Genomic DNA, 24,215 nt, shown 5'->3' on the forward strand with positions numbered 1-24,215 from the left:
GTTTTATTTATTTATTTGACAGAGATCACAAGTAGGCAGAGAGGCAGGCAGAGAGAGAGGAGGAAGCAGGCTCCCCGCTGAGCAGAGAGCCCGATGCGGGGCTCGATCCCAGGACCCTGGGATCATGACCTGAGCCGAAGGCAGAGGCTTTAACCCACTGAGCCACCCAGGTGCCCCAAATTAACAAGATTTTTAAGACCTCTGGATTAGGCTTTGGTTTAAGGACTTATTGTGGCTGGTTTGATCTTTTATCCAGACCACTAAAACTTTCTCCATGTCAGAAATACTACTGTATTGCTTTCTTACAATTTGTGTGTCCACTGGAATAGCGTTTCAGTTTCCGTCAGGAACTCTTTGCATTCACAACTTGGCTAACTGGCACAAGAGACCTGTCTTTTGGTTATCTCAGCTTTTGAATGCCATCCTCACTAAGACTAGTCATTTCTTAGCTTTTGATTTAAAATGAGACATGAAACTCTTCTTTCACTTGAATACTTAAGAGGCCATTATGGGGTTATTAATTGGCCTAATTTCAAAATCATTGTGTCTTAGGAAATAGACCAGACCCAAGAAGAAGGAGAGCAATGGGGGAATTGCCTACCAATGAGCAGTCAGAATACACAAAACATTTATCAGTTAAGTTCAGTGTTTTATATGGGTGTGGTTTGTGGCACCCAAAACAACTACAATAGTAATATCAAATACCACCGATCATAGATCACCATAACAAATATAATGAGGAGCGTTTGGGTGGCTCAGTCAGTTAGGGTCTGCCTTCGGCTCAGGTCATGATCCCAGGGTTCTAGGATCAGGTCCCATGTCAGGCTCTCTGCTCAGCAGGAGTCTCTTCTCCTTCTCCCTCTCCTTCTGTGCTCTCTGGCTCTCTTCTCAACAAATTAAAAAAAAGTCCTTAAATAAAACACAAATATAATAATGAAAATGCTCGAAATATTGCAAGAACTACCAAAGTGTGACACAGACACACAGAGTGAGCAAATGCTGTTGGAAAAAAATGATGCTGATAGAGTAGCTAAATGCAGGTTGCCACAACCTAACATCTCTAAGTGTGGCAAAGTGAAGTTCAATAAAAATGAGGTATTCCTGTGGGAGGATTTTTTGATAGTACAGATGAAAGAAGGTTTTGAATTCGGGAGCAGCAGTTCTTTGAGAATGGACATCCATGGTAGATAGCAGCTGTCTCGGGGAGATGTCCCCAGTTGATCTACTTAACCCCTTTGCTTCAATTTTCTCTTAGGCAAGGCAGGCCAAGGTTAAACGACTCTTTCGCCCCATCGAGGAGCTGAAGAAGGACTTTGAGGAGCTGAATGTTATCATTGAGACTGACATGCAGATCATGGTACGGCTAATCAACAAGTTCAATAGTTCCAGCTCCAGCCTAGAAGAGAAGATTGCTGCACTCTTTGATCTTGAATATTATGTCCATCAGGTATCGTATTTCTCTGTCCATAAATCTGACTTTTAAGTAACATCTTCAACAGCAAACCTCCCTGCCCTAAATCCTAGGAAAATAGCACCAACATCTTTACTCCTCTCTCAGGGCATCTAGTATTTTTAAGCTAGGCCAAAGCTACTGTAATAAGATCCATTCTAGAAGAAAGGGCCAACCTTTTTCATTTGCTGTGTTATGTCCATTATTTTTTCAGTACCTGTTACACAGCAGGGGCGAAACAGCTATGGTCCCTGTTTTATGTAGCTTACAGTCTGGAAGAGGGAACAATGAAATCATGAACAATTGAACAATGAACAATTAACAATAAGTTTAAACTTAAGATTGTGATAAGGGCTCCAGAGAGTAGTGTGGGAGTTTATAACAGGAGAACTTAGCTTAGTCAGAGGTGTTGAAGAAGGCTTTTGTAGATAAAATTTTACTGGGACACCGCTGCATCTATTTCTTTATGTATTGTTCTGTTGTTTTGGGCTGTTTCTATGCTACAGTGAAGAGTTGAAGGGTTGTGACAGAAACCCCGTGGTTCACAAAGCCACAAATCATTACTGTCAGACCCTTTGGAAGACGTTTGCCAGCCCTTGAATCAGAGTACCACAGTCAGAGGAACAGCATGTGCAAAGATTTTGAGGTTGAGAAGCAGTTGGAGAGATTAAGGACCTGGGAAATACTGGATACGATAGCATAGATAAAGTGGGAAGGTTAGAGAGTCAGAGAGGTGGAATTGGGAATATTGTGCTCTTTATGATTTTATCCTTGATTTTAAGACCCATTGGAGAGTTTGCAGCAGGGAGAGGACTGATCACACTTGTGCCATAATTATAATAGTTAATATTTATTGAGTGTTGTTATAGAGAGGGCGCTTATTCCAGTGTTTTGTACAAACCAATTTCTTGACTTCCACAGCTGCCTTCTGAGTGGGTGCTGTTACTAGTTCCATTTTGTCACTGAGGCAAATAAGACACAGATCATACCTGATAGTGCCCAAGGTTACCCAGTTAGTGAGTGGTAGAGCTGGGATTTGCAAGAAGGTTTGTCTGACCCTAACCAGTGCTCTTAACCTTTTGGTCACTCTGTCTCTCCTAGGATCCTGGAATCATTTGAATGAAGCTCAAAAAGATCTATTAGGTAGATCTAAGGAAAGGAATAAGAGAAATCATTTGTTTAAATAAATTAATTTATTGCATCCCTGTTAAGTCCCAAGAACTATTTCAGGCACTTAAAATACATCTGTGAACAAAATTGTGGAGCTTAGCTTCTAGTGCAGACAGATAATAAACATAACTAATAAGTAAATTATGGGTGTTGTGTTTAAAGTTGATAGATATTATGGGCAAATAAAAAGTAGTTCATGGTAAGGATTGGCAGTATTGGAAAGGAGCATCTCAGGAGATGAGAGAGGGACATAGATGAAGCTCAGTCAGATAATGAGGGAAGATCATGGTCTGCCTTGTCAGCCATGGAAACGAATATGAAAGTGGACGTTATTAAAGGCTGTTGAGCAGAAAAACAACTTGCTCTGACTTACTTTTAAAGGATCCCTCTGCCTGCTTTGTTGAGAATTAGACTGGAGGCAGGGGGTGTGGGCACAGAAACCAGATAGAAAGCTATTGCCATAATTCAGACTAGGGACGATGGTGGCCCAGGAAGACTGTGTAATCATAATCAAAAGCTTGTTTGAGATCCTCATCAAGACACAGATCTTCAACATCCTCCCACTCATGACTGCGTCCTTGTTCTCTATAAACTAGGCTAAAAGACATTCTTTCTTTCTTTAGGATTTTGCCAGCCTTTGTGGTGAGAGAGGATGAGTGTATACTGTATCTGCAGGAATTAGGATGCGGCCTCTTCATCTTCTTCCTTTGCTCCTAACTGTTTCTCAGGACTCAAATAGCAGGTCTATGATCCTCTTAGAGAAAAAGTGGGCCTGAGTTCTCTTTCCTGTGTTTCTCTCCAGGGTGAAAAACAAGAATTCCAACAGCTTTTCTGTTACAGATATTTAAAGGATTAAGGATCTTAGGGGTTATTGGCCAACTTAGTCCTGCTCTGATCTTGGCAGCTTTTATTTTTTCTCATTTAACATACTTGGGTGGATCTTTAGGTATCAGGTTTGTACAGACTCTTCCTTTAGCTGAGCATGAAAGGCCAAATGACCAGAGAGCTGATTATACCTAGAGGGGAATGAGTGTACAGGAGGCCAGTAGGGCCCTGACAAAATGTTTTTTTTTTTCATGCAAGTCTGGTGGTTATCTGGCAGTGTTACCTCTAGGGTGACGTCCTATTCTGCTTTCATGGATTATGAAGTGGGGTAAACAGTTTCTTCAACATCAGCTAACTCAGTCCTAGGTCAGACCAAGAACAAGTTCTCTGGTAAGGCTTAACTTGCTCTCTTCAGATGCTCCTGCCATATTGGAATTATTAAACAGGATTTATGAAAAAGCCTACGTGTGGGTTTAGAAAATGGTTGTGAGTTACTTATGAGGTGCAGCTTCTGTCTGCCCAACATATCATAGGGCAACCTGTTTGCCTTTCCTCAATGTCTCCCTTTCTCTATTTCCTGTTGTCTGATTATCTGGCCAGTGCTCTGGTTCTCTCTTTTCCTCTGGAGTATTGGCACAGTTCCTACTGTGTCCTTCCTCATACACTCCCTCCCTCTACCTTGAGTTTCTATCCACCTGTCTCACCCCGTCCTGAAGGTAGCCTGTGGAAACCTGTGGCCCTAGACCTTAATGTGGAGCTGCAGACCTGGGCCCTGATCATGGCTTCTGTGTGATACTGAGCAGGGCCCAGATTTTGGAGCTTGATCTTCTGTGTGTACAGTGGGCAGCATGACTCTTTTCTTCCTCGTTTTCAGTGAAATAACAAGTGAGAAAACATATTGAAAAGGTTGAGAGGCTTATATAAATGTTAGAGTTTATAATCCCCTGAATTGTCTTTGTAGTAATGAAGATAAACTACATCTGCAACAGAACCTCTGTGACTTTGTGTTGCTTTGGGGCTGTCAGACTGGCAGCCACTCCATTAGGAGTTCCTACCACCTTCGATAAGTAGCCACCCCAGGCATTGCATGGCAGGACTCTGAGCCATGGCTTTGTTATCCAGAAAACTTGGGGGAGGGGATCAAAAAGAGGCAGTGAATTCTTAGATTTTAAAACTGTGAGAAAGGAAGGCTCATGAGGTATTATTGTACTTACCTCAGCCAAACACCAAGCTCTGAGTCTCCCTATTTGGCTGGCCTATGGTCCAGGAATAACTCTTCATAAGGACAGATTGAGATGGAAAAATCCCAGCCCTGACTTGGGGGCCCTGATAGCAGGGCCAACTTCAGGACTCCAAACTTCAGGACCCTGGATTGGCCTTCTCTTCGGGTTTCTGATACCAAGGACCCATCCATTTTGTTGGCACAGATACCCCAGGTTGCCTTTTTTACTCACCTAAGTCTATTATTGAGCACCTAAGTATATGCTCAGCACTGTTCTAATCACTGGGCCTGTAACAGTGGACAGGCAGAAAAAAACCCTGTTCTTGTGGAGATTATATCAGAATATATAAAAATGATCTTATAAGTGATGAAAACAGTCTAGGTCTACCCAGAAACAGGCGGAGGCAAAGTCCTTCAAACTCAATTTCTCTGTTAGAGTCTTTGTCTAGTTTGGAAGGGCCCAGTCAGGTAGGAAACAGAGGCATCTGGAGGAAAAGGTGGATAGCAGTCACGGTGTTGGGCTAGCTTTCTACATTTTCTTGATGATTCGTAGAGTGGGATCAGACTGTGGGCAAGAGGCAGTCATTGTAGCAACAGAGGTGTTTCCAAGGGAGACTGTTGTACTACATGGAGAAAATAGGATCCAGTGACCTTTCTGAACAAGTTGAGTTTTCTTGTTCCAGGATACTAACTAAGAAAGCCTGGGGAGTGAGATACCCTATAGAATAAAAGGGAAATACTTTAGACTGTCCTTGGAGCTTTGGACCTGAAAGGGTAGCCCAGACCAGTGCCATTTGATAGAATTTTATTTGATTATGGGAATGTTATGCACTCTCCAATAATAGCCACTAGCCAGTAACTCAGGCCTAGAGAACTGCCTTTGAGATAGAGAATTCTGTGCAAATTTTATCATGAATGTCCACAGAGTCAGTCAGCCTTAGATTGTATGAAGTGAGGAAGAGAGAGGACTTCTTTTTTTTAAGTGTTTGCTGCTTCCATTCCCCACACTAGGACTGGACATGAACCGGAAGCATGACACCATTTAGAAGTCCTGATGATGCCAGATCTTTGTGTTAGCAGCTTGTTAGGAGCAAGCTTTGTGATTCATGATGGTTATAGAATTTTTCCAGGACATGTTTGGCATAAGCAAAAGCTAGGTGCCATTTCGGCCATTTCCCATGCAGGTTCTCATCAATCATGTTAGATGAATTCGGAAGTCTCAAATTTAAGAATTTAATTTGTTACTACAGATCTTTCCTAGTTGGTCAGAATGGCCACCATTACTTTTTACTTGACTTTTTAGGGGTTTTTTTGAATACTCACCAAAAGAAAGGCAATAAATAAGAAGGGCTTTTCTTTGCTTGATGGCTGTATATACTAAGCCGTGCCTTTGTTGCAGATGGATAATGCACAGGACCTGCTTTCCTTTGGTGGCCTTCAAGTGGTGATCAATGGGCTGAACAGCACAGAGCCCCTGGTGAAGGAGTATGCTGCATTTGTGCTGGGAGCTGCCTTTTCCAGGTGAGCAGCACAGATGGACATCGCATTGGCCAGGATTGTTAGGGCCCTTTAGGTGACGTCTAACTTTACTTTTGGCCTGATTGGCCTGGAGAAAGGTTACGCTTGAAGTCTTGCATATCCCTATCCACATTTCACTGTAATCCCAATGAAACTAGGTAAGAATTTGATTCTGTCCTTACTCTAAGTAGATAAGCATTTTCACCATGTTGTTACCGTGTATGACTCGGTGTTCCCTCTCATCTTATGGACATATAATAATGAATTTTAGGTCACATTCTCTGTTGTATTCAGAGCTAATAAAAAGTTAGACCACCCATAGCTGGTTGAGTGGAAGGGAATGAACTCTAAGAGTTGATCCTTTTGCAATCTATATCTAGTAGATGTATCTAGAAGCTACATCTAGTGATGAATAAATGTTGAACTTGACCCAGAAGGGCTTTGTGGGGGGAATATATGCCTTCTCCTTATTGTGTGGTACCAATCAACATGCAGTCAGGTATTTGTACTCTTTGGGTTGGGATTTGTTTAAATTTTAGTTAGTCCGGCTTACGCTAGAAGAGTGATAAGGCAAGAGAAATGGGGATACAGCATCTCTTAAGAGTGGATACAGAAAGATGTTTGGGTACCACATCATAATACTAAAAAAGTCAAGATGTCTTCAAGCTGTAGTTGGTCCATTGGAGCCATAGTTCCTTTCATTTTTGAAAATCTGCTCTTAGGACTATTTGTGCTTCTAAAATGGGAACCAGTCAGTATTCTGATTCTTCGTGTAAGGGCATGGGTAGTAGCTATGAGGAGTTGCTCTGCTAGGGTGCAGGGATTACGATGTTGCAGGAGAAAGGCTATTGTAAACAGTTTTGCCATTGTAGGCTTTTTTTTTTTTTTTAAGATTTTATTTATTTATTTGACACAGAGAGAGAGATCACAAGTAGGCAGAGAGCCCAGCAGAGAGAGGGGGGGAGGCAGGCTCTCCACTGAGCAGAGAGCCCGATGCGGGGCTCGATCCCAGGACCTTGAGATCATGACCTGAGCCGAAGGCAGAGGCTTAACCCACTGAGCCACCCAGGCACCGCTGTAGGCTTTGTTTTGAAAAGATTTTCTTTGTCTTTCATCCGTGCTTATTGTTACTTAATCAGAATCTCAGACTGGTGCCTCCTCACTGTGAAAGGCTGCTGGGTTTTTTCTCAGTAAATTGAGGGGCAGAGCTGGTAAGGCTGGAAGAATCTTTCCTTGGGGAGGCTGAGGACTCTGCAGGCCTTCGTGCCCCTTATCACTAACCTGCTTGGATCTTCAGGCCCTGGTCATCCTGTGGTTGTGTTCTTGACAGTGTAGGCTGTGGCTTCCAGGGCACTCTGCCTCCCTTGGTCTCACCTACCACACGCAGTCTCTCAGGAAGCCTAAGGAGATGTTTGCCTGTACAGCTACTGGAAGGGTGGAGAATCTGTAAGTTTGTCATAGGTCGCTGTGATTTCAGTCCTAGACTGAAGTCCAGGGTCTTATCCTTATGGCTTCAGAGACTTGAGAACTTATGGAAGCTCACTTTTTATTTCTCAAATCATGGAATAACTAAATCAAACATTATTAACCTCTCCCCCCAGACTCTTTTACGAAATTCTTTCCTCTAATCCCAAGTACCTTCTTTCCATTTTCAAGAAGAGCAAATTATCCTACATGTCCCTTGCCATTGCTTCTGGAAACACATTTCTTGGGGGAAACTGTAACATTTTGATGTCACATCTTATTTAAAGGAGACTAACCAAGTGACTTGAGAAGCATGCATTAGGCTTGCTTAGCAGGCCATAACTCACCCAGGGGTGTGCCAGTATGTAGTGTTATTAAGACTTATCCATGATTATATTAGCATAAGACCATGTTAACATTTATGTGGCATCACTAAAATTTAAATAGAGATAAATATAAAATATCACAACTTAGTGTTTTGGTGACAAGCTCAAAACATTCTAACTGGGCTTTTGATGGCCCACTGGAGGGCAGTTACAGTGACGGCATGGTATGGCGCCAGAGCTTTTGGAAGCCAAAAGCGGACTCCCTAAACATGAAAATGTCACTGTTTTATGCAAAGAGGAAGTTGGTGCAAGATAACTCTTTCTAAGCAGAGAAGCAAGCTTCTGTGCTCTAGTCTCATATTCATTATTGACTCCTAATGTCCTAAGTGTTGGTTTTGTAGCTTCCTTCCTGTCCTGAGCCTACAGTGTGTGCGTGTGCACACACATGCATGCACACACACACACTGTGTGATTGGATGAAGTTGCTCGTTGTCAAGAAGGCATTCAAGGGATAGTGAGCATGGAACCATGGAGTTCCAGGGTTTGGGGGTGTTATTTAGATAGCATTCCTTCTAGTTTTCTGCTAATGGGTAGGAATACTGCTCATTCAGTCCAGATGTTTGAGTATATGGGAGAACCAGGCAGACTGCTGCACCAAGAGTCAGAAAATCCAAGTTCAAGTCTAGTTTCTGTTATTTAATGACCGTTTATGCATGGACAAGTGATTTCACTGAGCCTCACCTTTTCATCTGTTAACTAAAGGCAGTGATAACCATTCTCTGCATTTGATAAGGTTGAGTGAACTTGAAGTAACATACAGGTCCCGTGAAAAAGCATGTAGAGCTCCTGTTAGTGATGAGTGGTATGACATCATTGTATTCACCATGTGTTCTTTTTACTATGAGTTTTCACTATAAGGCAGTTTTTACTTCTTATGTTTTCACAGTATGAACCTTTATCTTCCTGATTTTCTTTTCTGCTTATGTTCTACCCCATATATCTTTCAGAGCTAATTTCGATGCATCATGAGGGTGTTTACTTGCTTAATTGGGTTAATTGCTTAATAAAGCCTCCACACACAATTCTGTAGATAAAGAGGTATCTTGCCTGGTGTTAACCATGAAGCAATTATTCCAAGATCAAGAAGAAAGAGTTGACAAATGTAATTGGCATGGCCACTGAATGTTACATGGCTCCTGAAATAGTCTGTTCCCTTATTTAAATATTATTCACACTAATTTAGGGGTCACAAACACTCATTTTCTGCTGTTTGTTGCCTTTGTGTAAGACAGGTCATGCTCTTGCATAAGAAGATATGTGGAGATAAGGAGAATGGGGTCTGATGCCTTTGACAGCTTCATCTTTTCATGGTTTCTTTCCTTTCTTCCCTGCTTCCCCATCTCCCCACCCTCCAGTCCCCCTTCTTGCCTTCTCTCTCTCCATTCCTCCTCCTTTCTTCTTTAAGTCACTTATTTTCATTTGCCTTTCCCTGACCTGATAACATCTCATGAGGCCACCTGTGTGTACTGTCTACAGTCTGACCTACCAGGAATCTTGGAGTCCCAGACAAGTCATTGTGCTTCTATGTGTGAGAAGTCTCACAAAGGTGTTGTGAATTTCAGAGGCCCTGCAGCCTTCTGTAATCTGGTTTTGGTTTTATTTCTCAAAGTAAGTGTACTTTGGCTTCTCAGCCAAACTACCAGCTGCCTATTTTTATCTCTGATCTCCCTATATGTAGTCTTTACCGTTTAACTGTCAGGAGTTAAATTATCAAGAAACTGGTGTGCTTGCCCCAGGGAGCCCTGGCTTTTGCTGTTCTCATGCCCCTGTCTCCATCATTTCTCATGTTCTATATCCATCTTTAGTAACTCACATTCTCATCTGCATATGTATGCATTATTATGCAATTAAATGGGATTGTAGGTTCTCACTGAATGCAGTACTTTTGTTTGAACTGTCCACAGTTTGCAGGGGTCATGGACCTGTGCCTGGTGTGAAAAAGGATGTACATGTGCCATCAGTCACACTGCACTTATGTTCTGTTATGATGGATCCCCAGAATAGGATTCTGTTCTAGCCTCTTTTCTTGGCATCTGCCTTGGAACCTTCTTAGCAGATTTTGTGTTAGTTACATCTCTTTATAAAATGTCTCCCTGACTCCCGACCCTGCACCCCCTTATCCCATGCTTTGTTGGTTCTCTAGTTTCCTCAGTTATACTCTTCCCACTAAAGTTTTACCAATTCATTTTTTAACAAAGATTTTATTTATTTATTTGACAGACAGCACGGGCAGAGGGAATGACAGGCAGAGGGAGAGGAACTGAGCAGGGAGCCCGATGTGGGTCTTGATCTGTGGACCCCAGGATCCTGAGCCGAAATCAGGCACTTAACTGACTGAGCCCCCTGTGTGCCCCTTACCAATTCATTTTTAACCATTGGGCCAGTGTCCTTTCACCAACTCCCATTTCCATCTGTTGACCTCCAACTTCCAGATTTCATGGTGTCCTTAGTGAATTTTAGTGCTCTCCTTCTTGATGGCTTTTGTGAGTTTGCTGGGCATTAACACTCTCACCTGTATTGACCTTTATTTTTACTTCTCTTATCCGCTAGATATCTTGAAATTCATTACCCATTTATGTCAACATCTCATGTTCACTGACCACCTCCATATTCATATTTTCATCTCTCCTGTCGAATCTAGTTTTTAGCCTTATCATGACCTTTAGCCTCTGCACGTTTTCCTGTTTTCCCATTCCATTAGTGCTCGTCACAGTTTTTCCTCTCTCTAGGCTCCTTGCTCTTTGTCCACAATGTTCCCACTTACCCACTGACCCCTTCCCACCACTACCTTAACATTGCCTCCAACATGACAGCCTATATTTTCCTTCCCTTCCAGTGTCCTTGAAAGAATAGGCAAAAAGGGATTCAAGTAAATGCACATGACCATTATGTTCCTACTGTTCCTTGAATTTTTCAAGAGTATTTTGGAATCATTAACATCTGTGTAGCAGTTGGCAATGTCAACCAGTATATTCCTTTGAAAACTTCACTTCTTGGGGTGCCTGACTGGCTCAGTCAGTGCAGCATGAAACTCTTGATTTTAGGATTACGGGTTCGAGCGCCAATTCTAGAGAATACTTACAAGCTTTAACAAAAGAAGAAGAAACTTTACTCCTTGGCTGCCATGTGGTTATGGTCCCTTGGTTCTTGTCTCTCTGGAATTAATTATTCCCTCTTCCTTACCTTTTTTTTTTTTAAGATTTTATTTATTTATTTGACAGAGAGAGAGATCACAAGTAGGCAGAGAGGCAGGCAGAGAGAGAGGAGGAAGCAGGCTCCCTGCGGAGCAGAGAGCCCGATGCGGGGCTCCATCCCAGGACCCTGAGATCATGACCTGAGCTGAAGATAGCGGCTTAATCCACTGAGCCACCCAGGCGCCCCTCTTCCTTACCTTTTATGGCAACTTCATCATCTTACTGTCTCCTAATTATAGCTGTTCACCAAGATTTTTTTCTGGCATTTTCCCTTTTCTCTCCCAGTGGTTCTGTGTATTCCTGTGTTTCAAATCCTGCCTCATTGTGGATGATTCCAATATCTATGTTGAAGTCCAGCTTTTCCTCTCAAGTTGCATTCTCCATTTCTACCAGACTGTCTGACTGTACCTCAAACTCAAGAAGAAAGTAGAATTAATTTTTGTCTCTCTAACAAACTAGGTTTTCCCTCCCACGTTCTCTTATCTATTCTTGGCAGTATGATTGTCGTAGTTACCCAGGCTGAAAACTTTTGAGGGATATTTGAGTCGTCTTTGTCCCATTTTAGTTGTTTAGTTGGTGAATGAATCTTTGGATTTTTATTTTCCCTATTGTGTCTACTAAAAACTATTTGCCTTTTAAAAAATCTGTTTTAAGGAACCTTGATATTGTAAGGATAGCAACATGTTCAGGGAGGGGGTTTCCTCTCCCAGTGCTAGGAAATGAATAATCTGAACCAAGAACAGTAATCTCATTCTTTGTGAGTGTAGATTGATTTAGCAATGGGCATGTTACCCGGTTCTGACCAAAGAGATTTAAAGAGGTGTTTCTTGAGAAGGCTTCTGGAAAGCTTTTTTTGCTTTCTTATAGAAAGAGAGATAGTAAGAAGACCCTGCCTACTTCTTCATGCCTTGACTGCATTTGTCTTAGAACCTCAGCAGCTGGCTTAGACCCGTGAGGTGAGAAGCACAAGGACAAAAAGCCAACATGCTGAGGAATATAAACAATAGAGGGAAGAAGACAAGGGAGACGAGGTCCATTATGATATTGTTTAGCCACTATACTGATTTAGGAGCCAGCTATTTCCAGACTTCTGTTGGGAGAGATAAACATCTTTGTTTTTTAGAAATCACTGGTAGTTTTTGTTCTGTTACTTGTAATTAAACATATTTGTATTAATAAAATTTCTGAACTGTGGCATAAATTCCTTTTACATTTTCTTTGCTTCTTCACAGCATTCATCTCAATTTCCAATTACATCTTTGTTTGATTACCTGTTTATTTTTATTTATTTATTTAATTTTCTGGGAGGTTGGGGAGAGGCAGATGGAGAGAGAAAATCTCAAGGAGGCTCCAAGTCCAGCATGAGTCTCATGCAGGGCTTGATCTCAAAACCTCAAGATCGTGACTTGAGCTGAAATCAGGGATCAGATGCTTAACCGACTGAGCCACCCAGGCACCCCTACCAGTTTATTGTTGATGACCTTAGACCGTATGAGAAGGATAGGATTTGTTCTCTATCTTTATCTTGTTGTCTCCCTAGTAGATAGTACAGAACCTTGCACTGAAAGCTAGGAAATAATGAATGAAGAAATAAAAGAGTAAACTTGTACCTAGGAAATGAAGTGTTTCTCCAGATAGCATATGGGGGCTGAGTGGTGAGTGCCGTTATGATTAATGATCCAACAGTGGATGATTCAGATACCGTTGCTTGACCCTTTTAAGATCTAAAGTTGTGGAAATAAGGGGCGCCTGGGTGGCTCAGTGGTTTAAGCCTCTGCCTTCGGCTCAGGTCATGATCTCAGGGTCCTGGGATCGAGCCCCGCATCGGGCTCTCTGCTCAGTGAGAAGCCTGTTTCTCCCTCTCTCTCTGCCTGCCTCTCTGCCTACTTGTGACCTCTCTCTCTGTCAACTAAATAAATAAAATATTTAAAGTTGTGGAAATAAGTATGTGCCCCCCACCCGTGGCTGAAAGTCCAGAAAATTGAAGGTTAGAGATTGGGATGAGGTCAGGCATTGGAGATGCCAACATTTGATAGAAATCCAGGTCTGACCCCCTAGGACTAGTTCTGACCTCTTGACTCCAGGAGCTAACTGTTCACACTGTTCCTGTGACAGGGAGGTGTTCAAACCATTTTATATCTGATAAATTGATGAGTGTATTAGCCAAAATTGACCCAGGGAGGTTGGATAGCCATCGCTCTTAAAGCTGCATTCAAAGTCTCATGCCTTTTCTCAAATGGCAATTAATGACAAGAGAAAATGGGCTCTAAGCCTGACCAGCCACCCGGACAACTGCAGAAACCAAGACTTCATTCTGGTGAGGGAGGCACCACTTTGCTTAATGAACTTGTCCTTTCAGTATTTCTTTTGAATCTATCTCCATGATGTGCCCCTGACTCCTCCACATCCTCTGTGTGGCTGCCTTCAAATTTTTTCATTTATTGACTTCCTCCTTAATTTGTTCCTTGTGTAACTCCAACCCACAAAGTTCTAATTTTTCAACTTTATTAGTGTTTGTTGTCTGGACTTCTAAACTGATTCTTAAATACCTCTAATTCTCTGTGTATGCCAGTTCTTTCCTTTTCCCTAATAGAACTGAAAGTTTCTTGAGATTGGAAACTGGTTCCCAATTCTGTGGGACCCACAGAACTTTATAGAGGGTATGTTTTAGAACATTTTGTGGTACAAACTAAATGGTCAACATGAAAGCTGAAACCACCAAAAATCGGTGGGAGGAATCAAGCCCCTAACAGCAGGGAAGCTTTTTCTTTTCTTTTCTGTTTTGTTACATTTTTGTTCCAATGAATCCATATTTTATTTATAATTAAAATTTAAGTGATAAGTAACAAAACAGAACTGGAGAACTTCTGTATCTAGCAAGTGGTGGTTTATATTTTCCAAGGAGCATTCTTGGTTCAGACTACTGGAAGATGGGGCACCTGGCTGGCTCAGTGGGTTAAGCCTCAGCCTTCGGCTCAGGTCATGATCTCAGGGTCCTGGGGTGGAGCCCCACATCAGGCTCTCTGCTCAGCAGGGAGCCTGTTCCACCTCTCTCTCTCTCTCTGTCAAGTAAATAAATCTTAAAAAAAAAAAAAGAAAAGAATATTGGAAGATGCTGGATTGAATATTTAAACCTTTCAGGGTGCCTGGGTGGCTCAGTTATTAAGCGTCTGCCTTCGGCTCAGGTCATGATCCCAGGGTCCTGGGATCGGGCCCTGCATTGGGTTCCCTGCTTGGCGGGAAGCCTGCTTCTCCTTCCTCCGCTCCCCCTGCTTGTGTTCCCTCTCTCGCTGTGTCTCTCTCTGTCAAATAAATAAACAAAATCTTAAAAAAAATTTTTTTCAATCTTTCCTTAAATACTCAGTTGATCTAACAAACTGTAGGGCCACTGTTTTGTATAACTAAAGGGGGAAATTAATAACATCATAGTCTATGTGGTGTGGTGGCCCTGCAAGAAAATGAGAGAAGTCCTGCAGACAAATACAATGGAAAACACAAATCCCAAAAGATACAGAAAAGTGAAACTTAGAATTCTCCTGGGGATGCTGCCATTCCCTAGTTGCCAAGAGTTTTGATTTCATGGCTCTCTAAGCTGGGGGACAGGAGACAAAGCCTATAGTCCATGAAAAGAAGAATCAGAAAAATGAAAATTTCTACCCAAAAGGAGATACTAAGATAATTTGGCTTTGAAGAGAAGGGAGAAAAATTCCCCAGAAAATTCTTCACCCAAGCCAGCCAGCCCTACAGTGCATTTAGGCTGGAACTCCTATTCCTTTTATGGCCTGAAAATAGTCAAGCTATGAATTTAGTCTAAAATGGTCTCAATAAATAATGAACTAGAAAAAATATTTGCAACTTATAGATGCAGCATTAATACTCATAATATTTATAAAGAGCACCTAAAAATAGAGAATAAACACAATAACCCTATAGAAAATGAGCTAGACACAGACAGTTCACAAAATTTAAAAAATGTAAATGGCTAGCCTCATGGAAAAAATGCTCACTCATAAGCAGAAAAAAAACAAGCCATTAAAACTACACCGAGATACTGTTTGTCACCTATCAGATTGGCAGAAATCCAAAAATTGATAGCATACGTTTTTTGTGAAGTTGTCAGGAAATAGGCTCTCAAGCCACAAGCATTGCTGGTGGAATTCCACCAAAATGATACAGTCCTTATCAAAGGAAACTGGACAGTGCCTAGCGAAATTGTATATATTTTCTTCCCCTGAAATGATACTTCTATTCCCAGAATTCTGCCTCGAGAATACATTGGTAAAAATATAAAAAGATACATGTGTTGAAGGTTAGTCATCATAGTACTGTTTGTAAAAGCAAAAGATGGGAATGTCCATCAGTAGGAAACTATGAATGAACTGTATAACTTATTTCATGGAGTATTACATGGTTGTAGAAAAGATCAAAGAATATTTCTATATAATACATACAATTTCTACTATGACATGTTCTAGGATATATTAAATGACAAGAAGCAGGTCAAGTATGAATAAATGCAATTAATTGTGATATGCTTATATTTTAAAAAATGAAGAATAGAAGGTTATATTATAGGGAGAGGAACTTTCTAATTATGCTCTATTTTATATAGTCTTAACTCAGAATGTAAAAATCAAGAGCTAAATGAAATGTTTGGATCTATCTATAGAATTGGTGGCATAAGCCCACAGGGAGAACTATTTTGTATGATTTTACAACCTAATAATTTGTATGTCTCTATTCGGATATGTCCTAAAGACAAAAAAAGCCTGCAAAACTTCAGACATCTTACTGTTGATGGAAGTGTTGGTGTTGTTATTCTGAGACTGAATTGTGGGATAAAGCAGATGAATGATTATGCTGTTTTCTCTGAGAAGCAGGACTTTCAACACAACAGAAGGGAAATACTAATGTAAAATTGGAGATTGTATAAAATCCCCCTTACTCCTGACTTTGAATTGGAAGTACTAGTAAGAACTCACGATGAATTTTTTCCTTAAAAGTGTTTTTGTGGGGATGGGGAGCTCTGCCCTCTGAAAGGATCTAGGTAAAAAAATAAACCCAATACCAATGAGCAACTCTTATTCTAGATTGTATTTTCTAAATACCATTTCTGTCTAAAATTGCATTTGCCACTAAAAGGAACCATGATTTTTTGGAGAAATTGCTGATGTGAAGTCTGTAGTAAGATGTATACAAAATGATAGTGAATACCTTATCATGATAGAAAGCAAGGAAGCTCTCAAAGGCTGGTAGGATCTTGTGTGAAGGACTCAGGAGTCATTGTGAAATAGTTTCCATTGACTATAGATGGGATATTTTGAGTTTTAAGAAATATAACAACTGCAATAAATTGTAGCAAATCAAATATATTTAAATCCCCAAGTTCATCATGATTCTTAAAAATAGTTAGGGCGCCTGTGTGGCTCAGTGGGTTAAGCCTCTGCCTTCGGCTCTTGTCATAATCTCAGGGTTCTGGGATTGAGTTCCCCGTCGGGCTCTCTGTTCAGCGGGGAGCCTGCTTCCCCTCTCTCTCTGCGTGTCTCTTTGCTTACTTGGGATCTCTTTCTCTCTCTGTCAAATAAATAAATACTTTTCTTTAAAAAATTTCTTAAAAAAAAATGCTTAAAAAAAAAGGTTAAACCCATCTCATTAGTCTTTAGAGAGTACTGGGTAGGAAACCAATAATGAAGAGTACCAAATAAATAGAAACAGTGAAGCATTTATCCTACCCTTTCATATGAACTAAACCTCAGTGTACTCAAATAGTTGATGAGGGGAAGTTTATAGAGAAATTCTAGCTAAAAAAGGAAGAATGATGCAATTAGAATATCATCATTTAGAACCTTTTTAAAAATATATTTTATTTATTTATTTGACAGAGAGAGAGAGCAGAAGCAGGAGGAGCAGCAGGCAGAGGGAGTAGAAGAAACAGGCTTGCCATGAGCAGAGAGCCCGTTGTGGAGCTCGATCCCAGGACCCTGGGATCATGACCTGAGCCGAAGTCAGACATCTAACCAACTGAGCCACCCAGGCGCCCCGATGACTTCATAATTTTAAAAGCTGAATTATGGGTCTAGGGAAGATTATTATACTGTTCGCTCTCTACTTGAGTGTATATGGAAGTTAATGTAAGAAAAAGTTTCTTTTTTTTTTTTTTTAAGAATTTATTTATTTGACAGATAGCATAAGCAGGCAGAGGGAGAGGGAGAAGTAGGCTCTCTACTAAGCAGGGAGCCCGATCCAGCCCGACTGGATCCCAGGATTCTGGATCATGACCCGAGCCAAAGGCAGCCACTCAACCGACTGAGCCACCCAGGTACCCCATAAGAAAAAGTTTCTAAAGAATGTTCCAAGTTGGCAGAATTTACAGGTTACTAGTAGAACCATATATAAATCCTCTTTGGAGGAACAAATCTTAAACCCAAGCCTGAAAGCATTTCCACAAAGAAAAGAACTCCAGCGATGATGAGCTCATAATCAAAATATCACAGAACAGTCCAAAAACTAAGACATCATCTGTGAAAGACAACAGAAGCAATGTAATCAGAACAGAGAAACTATAGTTAGTAAAATTCGGAAGGTACAGAATATAAAATAGTTCTTTTAATATGCTCAGAGAGAGGGGCACCTGGGTGGCTTAGTGGGTTAAAGCCTCTGCCTTCAGCTCAGGTCATGATCCCAGGGTCCTGGGATCGAGTCCCACATAGGGCTCTCTGCTCAGCAGGGAGCCTGCTCCCCCCCCTCCGCCTGCCTCTCTGCCTGCTTGTCATCTCTGTCAAATAAATAAATAAAGTCTTAAAAAAAAAAAAGAATTGAAGAAATCACCCAAGGTGCAGGATGGAGAGACAAAAATGGAAAAAGGAAAAAGAGGTTAAGAGATAAGAAGAGTAGAACTGAAAGTTTAATGTGAGTTCCAGAAGGATAAAGAGAATGGGGGAGAGGCTATATTAAAAGAGGTTTGGTTGATACTTCTCCAAAACTGCCAAAAGACATGAATTCTAATTCAAGAAGCCTACTGAATCTCAAGCAGGATGATTAAGAAAACAATGTTTTCTGGCAACATAGTGAAACTATGGAAATGTGGGGTTATGAAAGCAGCTGGAAAAAAGATTTGCTGAAGAGTACTAGGAGTGGCTCTTGGCAAAAAGGAGTATTCTTAGCCTAGTTGCCTGGACTGAAAGTTAGGCTAATGTTCTTTTCATCAGCTGTAATGCAGTAGTTGCCACCATGATTCCATTGCCTTTGACATTCCTTTCTTGGTTCTATATGCATTCCATTAGCATCTGGATTTAAGGAAGACTCCACCAGGCTCCCAAAAGTTAGGGGTGCTTAAGGTCTGTCACATTTCTCATTAAGTGTTTGTTGATGGGCTCAGCTTTTTGAGGAGAGAAAAGAGTGGAACTGCGGTCTGGTAGAGAGGCAGCCAGCATGGGATTTAAAAATTATTTCATTCCGAGGTGCCTGGGTGGCTCAGTCAGTTAAGTGTCTTCCTTCCGCTCAGGTCATGATCCCAAGGTCCAGAGATCGAGCCCCATGTTGGGCTCCTGGCTCAGCAGGGAGTCTGCTTCTTCCTCTCCCCCTGCCTGCTGTTCCCCCTGCTTATGTTCTCTGTGTCAAATAAATAAATAAAACCCTTAAAAAAATCTATTTCATTCCTACTTATTTATCAGACCTCAGTTTCTCTTTCTCTTTTTCTCATTTTTTCTGTTTTTATTTTATTTTTTTAAAGATTTTATTTATTTATTTGATAGAGAGGTCACAAGTAGGCAGAGAGGCAGGCAGAGAGAGAGGGGGAGGCAGGCTCCCCGCCGAGCAGAGAGCCCGATGTGGGGCTCGATCCCAGGACCCCGAGATCATGACCTGAGCCAAAGGCAGAGGCTTAACCCAATCAGCACCCAGGCACCCCTGTTTTTAATTTTTTAAAAGAGTTGCTGGTTTTGTAGAAAATATACTTGCTTGTTGAAAATATATAAATTGGGGCACCTGGCTGGCTCAGTGGGTTAAGCCTCTGCCTTCAGCTCAGGTCATGATCCCAGGGTCCTGGGATCGAGCCCCACATCGGGCTCTCTGCTCAGTGGGGAGCCTGCTTCCCTCTCTCTGCCTGCCTCTCTGCCTACTTGTGATCTCTCTCTGTCAAATAAATAAAAATCTTTAAAAAAAAAGAAAATGTATAAATTATGTGAGAGAGATTGCTTTCTACCATTACAGTAGGAGGTTTGCTGACCCACTCCCCAGTGAAACTGGTGAGAATTCCTTAAAAAAATTTTTTAAGTCTTTGGAAATCGTCCTAAGGGCAGACAGGGAAAAAAAAAGAAACTTTTACAAGTAAATCTAGGTAAATTCACTAAGAAAGTAGAGAAATTGTATTGTTTGAAACAGGGCATCTCTATTCGTCCCCACTTGGCTACTCTAAACCGCTGTGGTTTAGAACCCAGGACTCGCTCTACCCTCAGATCCCAGTTGGCCTTTCTTCCTAGAAGGAACAGAACTTGATCCTGTCCTGAGGTTTCTGTTGCTGAAGCTAAGCTGTGGAAGAGTACATTTTCCCCTCCCATCCCCACTTGTGGAATGGAGGCTCTAACATGGTTGTGAAGCACAGAGAGCACTAGGACTGCCATCCCCCTCACCCTGGCTCATGAGGTGGTGGTACCCTGGTTGGAGGAGCAAGCCAGGGAGACCTCAGGCTGTTGTCCCCCCAACTCACTAAGCACTCAACTTCTAGAGAGGGGGTGTCACTTGAAGCTTGTCATTGTCACCACTTGTATCTCCAGAGCCCTGGTTCAGTGATTTTGCCTGGGGAGAAGCCAGGCCATAGAAGAGATAGCAGCCATCAAAAGAAATGAAATCTTGCCATTTGCAACAACGTGGATGGAATTAGATGGTATTATGTGGAGTGAAATAAGTCAATCAGAGAAAGACAATTATCATATGATCTCTCTGATATGAGGAATTTGAGAGGCAGGGCGGGAGGTTTTGGGGGGTAGGGAAGGAAAAAATGAAACATGATGGGATCAGGAGGGAGACAAACCATAAGAGACTCTTAATCTCACAAAAACAGAGGGTTGCTGGGGGTGTGGGGGGTAGGGAGAGGGTGTTTGGGTTATGGACATTGGGGAGGGTATGTGCTATGGTGAGTGCTATGAAATGTGTAAGCCTGATGATTCACAGACCTGTACCCCTGGGGCAAATAATACATTATATGTTATTAAAAATTATTTTGAAAAGAGAGAGAGATAGCTCCCAAACCCTTCCCAGTGGAACTGACTTCATTTGCAAGAGTGTGCAGAAGTTCAAACAGGACAATCTCATGAACATTGAAGGTTGTAGTGGAAGGCAACTAGGAGGAGATTGATGGAATTAGCAAAGCTACAGCCTAGACTATAGGCTGGCTAGTTTTCAGGAGAGAGTACAACATTTGGGAAGTAGCCTTCCTGGGATCAGAGCTAACCTCACACAGGGACCTCAGAAACTGTTCCTTCAACGGGGCTGTAAGCTGATTGGATTAGTTGGTAGAACAACTCATGCAGCAGCATATGTTCAAATAATAGAGGTCTTTACATTTTAGATATTAACCTTTTTGTGTTAAAAATACTCTCTTCCAAGTTTGTCATTTTTCTTTTAGCCTTATTTATGGTACTTTTCTATATGGAAGTTAAAAATGTCTACTTAGGGGGCGCCTGGGTGGCTCAGTGGATTAAGCCGCTGCCTTCCGCTCAGGTCATGATCTCAAGGTCCTGGGATCGAGCCCCGCATCAGACTCTCTGCTCCGCAGGGAGCCTGCTTCCTCCTCTCTCTCTGCCTGCCTCTCTGCCTACTTGTGATCTCTCTCTGTCAGATAAATAAATAAAATCTTTAAAAAAAAAAATGTCTACTTAGACAAAATTGTTAACTATTTCATGGTTTCTGTTTTTAATGACACACTAAAGCCTTTTCTAACCAAGAGTATATAAATTTTTTTTCTTCATATTATTTTAAAAATATGAGCTATTTCGGACATAAAGAGGAGTTCAGAGCTTCTTTCACTACCCAGATTTAATAAACTAAAAGTTGGTTTGTTATTAGCCTCAGATTTTTTAAAGAATAAAATGTTAAATACAGGGGCGCCTGGGTGGCTCAGTGGGTTAAGCCGCTGCCTTCGGCTCAGGTCATGATCTAGGGGTCCTGGGATCGAGTCCCACATCGGGCTCTCTGCTTGGCGGGGAGCCTGCTTCCCTCTCTCTCTCAATCTGCCTGCCTCTCTGCCTACTTGTGATCTCTCTCTCTCTCGCTGTCAAATAAATAAATAAAGTCTTTAAAAAAAAATGTTAAATACAGTAGAAAACCATTTCATAGTTCTTTCTAATTATATTTCCCTTTCTTCTTTCCCAGAGGTGGTTACTGTGCTGAATTTTATATGTATCGTATCCATTTGTCATGCTTTATCATATATCTGTCCTCATAGTGTGTGTATACATTTATATTAATTTTGGGCAATCTAGTGAGTGTGAAATGGTATTTTGTTCTAAATTCATTCTTTCCTGACTACTCTAGAGGTTGAGTACTTTTTCCTCCCCATAATTGGAATCATACTGTACACACTGCTTAGAAATGACTTTGCTTCTTCCCTCCCTCACTTTTCTTGGTTGAGTACATTTTTTTTGTATGGTTTTCTCTTTTAGGCCTGCCACATTTTTAAATTGCTTCTTCCTTTGCCCATTTTGCCATTGAGTCTTTTGTTTATTGCTTAGTGAGGTATTTTAAAATATTTTTGTATACTCCAAATAAGTATTTGTACTCCAAATTTGTACTCCAAATACAGTATACTTTGTATACTCCAGATACTTAAGTATGTGTATTTTCATTATAGGATTAGTCTGGATACAGATCTTTTGCCCATCATATGCATAACAAATATTTTCTAGTATGTGGCTGGTTGTTTAACATTGCTCCGTATTGCCTTTTGGTATGGATGTTTTAAAATATTTTTGTAAAGTCAGAATTATCACTTTTTATATACAGTTGGTTCTGTTTATATTTTAAGATACTCTTCCTTGGTTTGAGGCAATAAAGATATTCTTTATTATATTACAATCTCAAAGTATAAAGTATTGACACTTAGTTTTTATTCTAAAATTTACTTTTTTGACCTTGTGATACATAGATTTAATTTTAGTTTTTACCATGTGGCCAGCTAGTTGTGATGGCACCATGTAGTGAATAGTCTGTCTTCTCCCCAGGGAATTATAGGTAGAAAATTATAGGTAGAAATTATAGGTAGAAAAACCATGTATCAAGTTCCCTTATTTGTCTGAGTTTGTGTTCTGTTCCACTGGTCTCTTTTTCTGTCCTTGAGAAATTCTCCCGGTATTTCAATTATAATAGCTTTATATGCCTCTGTATCAAGTAAAACAAATCTTTTTTTTTTTTAAGATTTTATTTAATTTTTTGACAGAGATCACAAGTAGGCAGAGAGTCAGGCAGAGAGAGAGAGAGAAGAAGGGAAGCAGGCTCCCTGCTGAGCAGAGAGTCTGATGCGGGCTCCATTCGAGGCTCTACTGGGGGCTCAATCCCAGGACCCTGAGATCATGACCTGAGCCAAAGGCAGAGGCTTTAACCCACTGAGCCACCCAGGTGCCCCCAAACAAATCTTTTTTTCATATTCTTTACGATTGCCTTGAATATTTTTGGCCATTTACTCTTCCGTGTGGATTTTAGGCACATTTCGTCGATCAATAAAAACTCTAGATAGTTCCATCAGAGTTGTAGTACATTAATAGGTTTACTTGTGAGAATTAATATACTTTAAAAGTTGTCTTCCCCCAAAAGAAATTGTTTTCCCATCTTTGAATATGTCATGTCTTTTTACTTAGATGTTTTTAAATCTTTTAACCAAGCTTCATGATTTTTCCTTATGTAGTTTTTTAATCTCTTTTGTTATTCTCAAGTACCTTACAGCATTTGTTATTGCAAATAGGGTCATTTTCAAGTTTTCATCTTCTGATTTGTTGTTGCTGGTGTATGTTTTTCTGTTTAATGAACTTACTGAAGTCTTACTACTTTTAATAATTGGTGTTTTTTCTTGGACGTACTTAGTAGATGCTCATATCATCTAAAAATAAGAATTTTGTTTCTTTCTCTTCTTTATCCGTCATTTGTCCTTATTGTGTTGTTTAGCACCTTTAATATAACATTCACCAAAATACTAATAATAGATTTTCCTGTCCTGTTTCTGCCTTCAAAGGGAATGATTCTCATATTTTACCAATAAATATTATCATGGGTTTTTAGTAGGCTAAAAATTCTCTTCTGGGGCTCCTGGGTAGCTCAGTTGGTTAAGCAACTGACTCAGTTTTGGCTCAGGTCATGATCTCAGGGTTGATAGAGCCCCTGACAGGCTCTGTGCTGAGTACAGAGTCTGCTGACTTTCTCTCTCCCTCTGCCCCTCCCCATCTCGCTCTCTGTCTCTGTCAAATACATAAATCTTTAAAATAAAGTTCCCAGTTTGCTGAGTTTTTATAAAAACCATGAATTGGTATTAGATTTTATTGATAATTTTTTGTATCTGTAGAGGTGATTATATGATTTTACTCTTGTTAATTTGCTGATGTGATTAATTGCATTGGGAGATTTTCTAATGTTCTACTTGGCTGTGATATATTATATCTTTAATATTTTGTTGGATTTAGTGTTTTAGAATTTTTTAGTGTGATTATAAGTGATATTGGCCATTTGATTTTTTTTTTTTTGGTCATACTATTCTTGTGTGTTTTTGTATAAAGATTATAGTGGTGTTGTAAAAGAATTTGGAGTGCTTTCCTTCTCTTTATAATGTCTGGAACATTTTCTATAAAATGGGATTGTCAGTTCCATAAAGGCTAGATGAAACTCAACTGTAAAACCATCTGCACTTGGCACTTTTTTGGTGGGTAGATTTAAAATTTTTCTTTTATTCAGTTTTATTAATATTTAAGTGTCCTTAGATTTTATATCTCTACTTGAGTCAG

At 40.6% G+C, this 24,215-nt stretch overlaps 1 protein-coding gene across 5 annotated transcripts in view; it reads left to right on the forward strand.

Moving 5' to 3' along the window:
- The window catches only part of SIL1 (SIL1 nucleotide exchange factor), a 220,020-nt gene that overhangs the window by 142,852 nt on the left and 52,953 nt on the right, over positions 1–24,215 (forward strand). For all 5 annotated transcript variants that reach the window (XM_046000372.1, XM_046000371.1, XM_046000374.1 and 2 more), the window contains 2 exons: positions 1,256–1,447; positions 6,067–6,188. In XM_046000372.1, coding sequence (XP_045856328.1) covers positions 1,256–1,447; positions 6,067–6,188 — 314 coding nt within the window. The remainder of the gene's footprint in view (positions 1–1,255; positions 1,448–6,066; positions 6,189–24,215) is intronic.

Source organism: Meles meles, chromosome 3, assembly GCF_922984935.1.
Source record: "Meles meles chromosome 3, mMelMel3.1 paternal haplotype, whole genome shotgun sequence".
Taxonomy (NCBI): Eukaryota; Metazoa; Chordata; class Mammalia; order Carnivora; family Mustelidae; genus Meles; species Meles meles.